Source organism: Apaloderma vittatum, unplaced genomic scaffold (assembly GCF_000703405.1).
Source record: "Apaloderma vittatum isolate BGI_N311 unplaced genomic scaffold, ASM70340v1 Scaffold16495, whole genome shotgun sequence".
Taxonomy (NCBI): Eukaryota; Metazoa; Chordata; class Aves; order Trogoniformes; family Trogonidae; genus Apaloderma; species Apaloderma vittatum.
In genome coordinates, this window is record NW_009718926.1 from 1 (window position 1) to 8,249 (window position 8,249).

At 44.5% G+C, this 8,249-nt stretch overlaps 1 protein-coding gene across 1 annotated transcript; it reads left to right on the forward strand.

The window, feature by feature from the left end:
* Positions 1 to 4,156: 4,156 nt before the first annotated feature.
* On the forward strand, positions 4,157 to 7,639 carry LRR1 (leucine rich repeat protein 1; the record flags this gene model as incomplete). The annotated part of the gene is made up of 2 exons (XM_009870450.1): positions 4,157 to 4,884; positions 7,387 to 7,639. Coding segments are annotated over 2 exons (981 nt in total), but the record flags the coding sequence as incomplete, so codon positions are not given.
* Between the last annotated feature and the right edge of the window lie 610 nt (positions 7,640 to 8,249).

Genomic DNA, 8,249 nt, shown 5'->3' on the forward strand with positions numbered 1-8,249 from the left:
TGGGCCAGGGCTCCGGCACCCGCACAGTGACTGAGCGTGCTCGAACCTGATTCTCCCCTTCTTCTGCTCCCTCTGGAGAAACAGCAGGAGCAGAAAAGTCCGTTTCTCCTGTAGTTCTTCCATCTTTTACGTAGAAAGCAACACCTTTCTTCTTCGTGCTCTTTGGCCATGAGTTGTAGTGGACACGGTGTGGTTTGTGGCCTTTCTAACTAAAAACTGGGAAATGTTCACATCTTGGCAGACGAGCGGTGTGCCTGCTGTGGCTTTCAGAGCTGGAGACACATGGTGTGGATCAGTGGTACAGGCGCTGTCTTGCCCTGATGCTTAGCTGATAATAGGACTCACCTGTGTATTTATTTACAGTTCATAGGATATTTGGAAGCTGTAAAGTGGGTTTTGATAATGCTAAACTTGCAGAAAAAAATCACATATTAACATTAATTTTTGGGGGGTTTAAGTTCTTTTTTTCCTGTGCCTATAATCCTTTGTAGCCTTCTAGAAGAGGTAACAAGTGATAGGACAAAAGGAAATGGCCTCAAGTTGCACCAAGGGAAGTTTAGATTGGATATTGGGAAGAATTTCTTCACTAAAAGTTTATCGGTCATTGGAAGGGGTTGCCCAGGGCAGGAGGGGAGTCCCTGTCCATGGAGGGATTTAAGAGTCAGGCAGACATCATACTCAGGGACGTAGTTTAGTTGAGGACTTTTCAGTGTCAGGTTAATGATTGGACTTGATGACCTTAAAGGTCTTTTCCCATCTGGCCAATTCTGTGAAAGCAGGACAGCTCTTCTAAAACCTTAGAGCGAGAATGTGTGAATAAAAAGAAACAATACTGATTTTTTTTTTATTTGGAAGACCACTTTGATTTTCTATTGCAACTATGATTCTTTGGCCCAAAGGGAAATCCTTTGACAATTTCAGTCACCTCGGACTGAGCGGCTGTAACCATGAGTGGCAAAGCTTACTCCTCCAGAGGCAGAAAGCTTTCTCGAAGGGCCTTTGTAAGGAGTCCTGCACAGGGTATGTTTAAACTGGAGCTGCAACAGGCACTGACAGCAGTGTTGCCAGCGAGGAGTGGAGCTCCAGCAAGCTGCGAGGTCTGCTTGAGAAACAACACGAACAATTCTGTATTTGGGACAGTGTCTTGCTGCGAAGACCTAGCAGGAAAGAAAAAGCATCGATTTTATTAAGACCAATATAGTTGTAGTAGGCCAGTGTTTTGCTATGGTGATCTAGAAATACCTTGCCTGTGCAGGAGTGAAAGCTGTGGCCGTAAGGAAAGCAGCCTTAGTTTGGTGAAGAGAGCAGTTTCCCTTACGGGGTTAAAGAGAAAAGCAGCAGTGTATGTCCAAATCCAATTAAATTAAGTTTTTCTCATCAGAAGCGATTCTTGCAAAAAAAACTCATGCGTGTTGTGTTAGATCCAGCATAACTTCTCGTTCTGCATCCTTTACTCTGAACGTTTCTGCTGAAGTGTGAGGAGGCAAAAAGTCGGATCTTGGAACAAAGGTAGAAAGGCAGGCCTGTTTGTTGTAAGAGGTCCTACTGGTAGTATAAAATTTGAGAGCAAAGGTCTGTGTCTTAGTGCTCTGAGATCTGATTTAAACCACTTACAGGGCCTGGAGGGAAACTGTGTGACAGACATTCTCCCAACGTGTGTAGTAATTTAGTTTAGAACTAAGTTGAGTTTAGTTAAGACTGTTGTTTTCTTATGAGACGGTAGTCCACGACATTGTCGGACTGAAAAGAACTGAGTTTAATGAAACAGGAGTTCGCATAATAACCAGAGTTACTCCAAGGAAGATGGGTCCTTGCTTCCTGTTTTTAGCATAAAGCTCGCCCTCGTACTGTCAAGCTCCAGGAACAACTCCACTAAATTCTTCCAAAGCCAGCGATACATACTCCTCTTAAATGCTCCAAATCCGGAAACCCGATTTAAGATGTTAGATAAACTTTTCTGTAGTTTCTGCTAGTCTTTCATGATTTCATTGCACAAAGGCTTCTTAACTCTTAAAGGTGGACAAAAGCTTTGTAGAAGAGAGATTTCCAGGTATGACTATACTGACCACGTGCAGCCACCATGCAAAACCCTGCTCTTCATACTCTTGCCAGGCGGCGCGATTTGCTGCATTCAGCCACATCAGAAATTAAGTGGAAAAACATCGGTCTGGAGCTTTTCAGCCCTGGAGCAAAAATAATAAAGTCACTGTGGGTTGGGTTTGGTTTTTTCCTTCAGCAAGCCCGTGCCTGCTGCGTTGCACACAAGGTCTGAAATCCTTGTAATCTCCAGTTGCCTTGTCATCATTCATTTAGTTCTGAAACAAGGAACTGGTAAGGCATCCACGCAGATTAACCTCTTTTCCTGACACCTTTTCTGCAGATGAGCTTCAGACTTCGGGCAGAAGATCGTATTCTGAGCTCTTCCAACTAAGTCTTTGCACTTTTTTTTTTCCTAGGTGTTTCTTAGTATTTTTTTCAACATACTTAAGCTTTCTCAGCAACAAGGCTTAAAGATAACTGCGTTGTCTTTACAAAGGTATTGTGGAGGAAATTTGTCTCAAGGACCCAGAACACAAACTCCTCTTATTTTGAAGTCACAGAAACGGCCCATAAACTTATTCTTAACAACCCAGAGCTTTTGGCTACAACAACAGGGTAGCTGTTGCGTCTCATGCTTTGTGATCAAAGAAATACTGCCTGTAAGTCAATTCTGATGCACAGTTGCATATTATAGTTGGTCTTTACAGATCTGGAGGGCTTTTTCTCCTTACTTCGCAATTTAGTTAGCAGTTTGTTACTCTCTGAAACACAACAAATCAGCCTGTAGTTATGAGGAGCTCAATGTTTCAGTTAGGTCAGCTGAGATAACGAGTGCTGGTGGCCTCGGATACCAAGATTTTGGCAGGCAGCTTCCCCGCAGCTGGAGGGTATCACACCAGGAGTTGAAGGAGCAGTTGTGCAAAGAATAGGGATGTTCAAGGAGAAAAATCATTTTAGGTTACTGATACGAATAATGTTTGACCTTTATTTTATTTGTTTATATCCCGTTAGCATCTGAAAGTCTCAAAGATGATTTATCTGTTGTGCTAGACACGCATAGAGTATTATGTAAGCTAGTTCTGGACACTAGAATTCGATGCAAACAAATATATTTAAGAGGAAAATTGTCTTTCAGGTACAGAAATGGGTGTAACTAGGTTTGGGCAAGTTACAGCTGGGAACAGAGTGCAAACCTCTCAACTCTGTGAGCTGTGCCAAGTCTCCAAGTTTGTTCTTTCCTGCAGTGAGAGATGACTTTTACTTGTAAGGATGCATCGTGCTTTTTATTTTGGCATTCACTTTATGGCTTCTTGTCTGTCACCCACACGTCAGCTTGAGTGGGGACTTGCCGGAAAATGTAGAAAAGAAATATTTGTTCGCCCTCCTATTCATAAAAGTTAATTATATCAGTACAACAAACGTATTACAGCTTTCTAGACCTTTATTTAAAATAGGTCATCTGATACTCCATTTATTTGACTCTTTGTCCTTACTGCCATTATGTTTTATCTCACCTAAAGCAAAACTGGTCAGTTTGTTTGCAGGAGGACTGCAAATAATTACCCTCTTGTTTGGTGCTGGCACAACCAGACAGAGCTGTGTGTGACGAGAAGCATTTACTTAACCTGCCTCGAAGCTTTCCACCTACTTTTATGTTGAGTTTAACCTTCTGCTTCCTAGCAACTCTCAGAAATTATTGCCTCAAGTTTTAGATCTCTGATTTCCCCATGCATGTTTTTATAAACTGTCCCTTTCTCGTGTTGCAGGTGAGGAACATCGCAGTGGATCGGGCTTTTATTTTTTTTTTCCCCCTTGTATTTTATTTTCAGCTGTGAATTCAGTGCTTTGTTCCTTTTCTGAGTAATGCAGCGCAGTTTGTTTGATCTAGATTATTCAGAGAGGTCGTAACTTCTCATTCAAATCGCATGCCATTTGTTCTTAAATACCGCAAACAGCTCGTCAACCTAATACGCCTGAGTTGTTTCCCTTTCCCACTTCATTGCCCTGATGACTTGGTAGCTCCAGCTATGTGTGTACAAAATACTTCAGAAAGTGTTAGTATAGATGAGCACAAGAATAAGGAACTTTTAATACTGCTTTTTGTGTTTTCCTGTAGGCAAATGCCAGCAACTTAAAGAATTTCCTTTCAGCTGTGAGGCTGGCTCACCAAGGGACCGACATAGGAGCTCTCCCGCTCTCAACTTTGGTACCAGCGAAGACCTCAGAGGTTGAAAAACCGAAGACAAAAATGATCATAACTTCAAGAAGGGACTATCCTCTCACCAAAAACTTCCCTTACTCCCTCGAACACCTCCAAGCCTCGTACTGCAAACTTGCTCGGATCGACACGCGCGTGCTTTGCTTGAAGAAACTTCGAAAACTAGACCTCAGTCATAACCATATCAAGCAGCTGCCAGCTACGATTGGTGACCTGACCTGTCTTCAGGAGCTGAATTTGCACGACAATCACCTGGAGTCCTTCAGCGGGGCCCTGTGCAACTCCACCCTGCAGAAATCTCTTCAGTTCTTGGACCTGAGCCAAAACAAAATCAAAGCACTTCCAATTCAGTTTTGCCAGCTGCGAGAACTCGTTAACCTAAAGCTCGACGACAACGAGTTGATTAGGTTGCCGTTCAAGATTGGCCGGTTAGATCGTCTCCGCTTTCTGTCAGCGGCTCGGAACAAACTTCCTTTTTTGCCCAGTGATTTTCGGAAACTCTGCCTTGAGAACTTGGATCTCTTTGGAAATCCTTTCGAGCAGCCCAATCCGCTTGTTCCCAACATACAACTGAAAATTCCATTGACTTTGTTAGAGTGTGCTGCAAGAGCAACCGTAAATTACAGGTAAGAGTAACACGCTGAGTACGGGGTGCACTTACTCCGTTTCAAACCTGCTGAGTCTAAACTTTCCTAACTTTTTTAAAAAACGTTTCCTGTCCTTTTACTCCTCACCTATTAAAAATCCTAAGTTTAAACCAGCTTTGAATTTCACTTGTAAAACCGTCCTCTTGTTACACAGGATAACGCGGTAAATTGGTGACTTGGAAGCGTTTAGAGAAAGCTGTAGGTTGAAAATTTTTTTACCCACAAAACATGACAGAATATTCTCGCCCAACTATGGGAAAAGAGAATCCGTTTACAACCCTGAATCGCTTCTGGCGTTTTGATTGAGGAGCATACGTAAACAGTGAGCGGATCTTGTGGCACCGATGGCGTTTTGTGTTGGGCTCTAGCGTGCAAATTGCTTTCGACATGGTTGCCCTTCGCTGACGTACTCCAAAACCGTGTGTGATGCCCAGCAGCCTGTCACTGTCCCTCCCTGCCTGAGGATGGCGAGTTGGCAGAAAGTTTCCTCCTGCTGTATAGCTTCCAGTTCCAGAATTCTCTTTGAGGTGGGACCTTACATGACCTGAGCAGCGTTAGGAAGGTCTCGAAGTTTCTTCTCAGACGGCGAACGTCACGCTGGAGTTGGCGTGACTTTCTGCAGCCTTCTCCCTGCCTTAGGTTTTCTTCAAGCTGTTAAATTCCTTTGGTGTTGGGCTGAGGGTGTTCTATCTTACGCAGAGAAGCCTGGCTGCTGAGGTAAGTTTAAAATTACTGTTTCTCTGAGTAACATCATCCTTGCCAGCTGCTTTTTGTTGTCGGTTTTCTCCCCCTTCCCCCATGCCACTTGTGTAGCTCTGCCTGTGCGCTGCTGCCCTCGGTCCTGCCAGTACCAGCTGCTCTCTCGGCTGGAAAAGGGAGTGAGAAGCTGGAAAAAAAATCACGGGTACGGAAAGGAGAGCGAGAGGCGGCCTCAGAGCGTTCCTAATCTACGTCCTGCCTCGGGGGTGGGGAGCGCCCCATAAACCTCGGGGTAGTTGCTCAGAAGTCTGTGCTAAAGGTGTCCACGGGCACGCAGGGCACACCCTGGAAATGAGTTGAGCAACCAAAGGGAGCTTCAAATCTTACCCACCTCTGACCTCGCCAATTTTATGATAGTAATTAAACCCCACGTGTCTCCTAACTTTATCGAAATTGCCGTGGGGTTGATAGAAATATTATTAAGGTGTGTTTTCTAGAGAAGAGAATCCCTCAACACCCATCAGGTTTTGGCAGGTTTTGGCACTTGGTGACGTTACCAGAGTACTTAAAGATAAGTTGTCATTATCTGGCACCACACAGAACAAAACAGGGTTTCTGCGCCGGGAGACTCGCTGAGACACGGAGCAATAAAAAAAGTCCCCTTGTGTTTGTGATTATTAGGAGGTCAGAGAGAACCTGATTAAATGGGAAAGGAAAAAAAAAAAGTCTTAACAAGTGGGCAACAGACATTCCATCTGACATTCCCTGGAGGTGAGAATTAACAAAGAACGAGAACCAGGAGTGGTGATGGGCTGTAAAAACCTTGAGAAAGGAAGAAAACAGAAGGAGGGAAGATGGGAAAGCAAATATTCGGGAAGCAATCTTCCTAGCGGTGTTCTGGGAGAGCACCAGAGCTGTGGCTATGCTTTTCCTGACCAGAAAAAAAAAAGGATGTCCTGAAATTGAGGTGGTGAGAGGAAAAAAAAGAAAAAGAAACTACAGGAGCCTTAGCTGTGTGACCGATGGTACGTAGAAGGAATCGGGAATATGTAGGTGTAGTCGGGCTGTGAGCCAGAACTGGGTTGTGAGTCTCGGGTGACAGCTGGGCACTGGCGATCCCCATGCTTCGAAGTTAACTCGCCAGCGGGCTTCAGGGAAGTTATTGATTTTGTACCCCAAACACAGCGCCACTCCGCTTCGGGTTTAAAAAGAAGCAATTGTCGTGCCTGTCTCTGGATGTCATTATTCACATTGCGGACAAAAAGAGCGGCCCATCGAGAGAACCTTAACTTCTCACCTGCAGTCTCACATGACTGTAAAAAGGCTCCTTTTCTCACCCCTTTCCTCTGGAGATGGTGTGAGGATTTTTTTTTACTACCACTTCTTCATGTCGGAGAGCAAGGAGTAAACTGCGGGTGCTTTGCGAGGTGAAATGCGGGGATCTTCCTGGCTGGCGTGAGGGAAGAGCAGCTCCGTGCCCAGTTGTCTCGTTATCCTTAATCTTTGTAATTAATTCTCTCTCGCCGTGATACAGGCTCTAAAGATTTGCTCGAACTCCCTGGTTCTTGTTGCAGCATTTTCTTGGGGTTCAAGCCCTCAGTACTTTGGGGTCAACAACAGGGTGGTTGTGGAAAGCGGCGTTTAATTCCCAACTCCTCCAAAATTTCAGATTCGCCTTGTCTGACGGTCTCAGAAAGGCGTTTGGGTTTGGGTTTTTTTTTCCCCAGCGGGTGCGTCGGTTAATTTTGTCGCGAATTCACACTTCCTCCTCTCATTCCGCAGGATCCCTTATGCTTGTCATCTCCTTCCTTCTCACCTCTGCGAAGATTTGGAAGTGGCTAAAACCTGCCAGTGCGGAAGTGCCTGCCTGAGCAGCTTCATCCAGATCACGGTGACCACGAACCTCCATCACGTCGCTCACACCGTGGTCCTCGTCGATAACATGGGAGGCACGGAAGCTCCCATCATCTCCTACTTCTGTTCCCTCCACTGCTATTCCCAATTCCTCGACAGGTACCTGCAGAGCAACGCCTGAGCGTTCCCGGCCGCAAAAACTCTCCCTCAAGTTCTGGCCAACGACAGAAGGAGCCCGAAAAATCATTTTTCCACCCCATCTGGCAGGGAGGGGGCACTGTCAGCCCGAGCTGGCGACCTGACTGTTTGCTCGGAATTAAAAAAAGAAGTGACTTTGAGCTGAATCTTTCCTTAGAATGTATTTTACTTGGTTTTTTTCCCCACTCTGTGACTTTGTTCGGTTTCGTTTCGAGGCGTAAGAGATTCCTCCTCTCTACAAGGAGGAAGGTGAGCGGGTATCGCCTTTGCTTCTTTATCCTTGAGGCTCTAAAATCAGATTTTTTTAAAAAAAAAAAAAGATTTTTATCACCACACCGGACTCTTATCATAGATAGATTAAATCCCTTTCCAAACGTACCATTCCAGGTGCTGCTTTTTAACTTTTAATCGTGCAGGGACCTTTTATTTGGGGGGTTTTACCTGTTTTATCTCTTTGTTATACAGGAAATGTCTTTTTTTTTCCCCTCTAAACTTGGGTTTATGACTTTTTAATCGTTCGCTGCGTCAACTTATTAAATTTTGAAACCTTTATATGCGTGTGAATTGTGATTTTTTAATTAAAATAAAGCCAG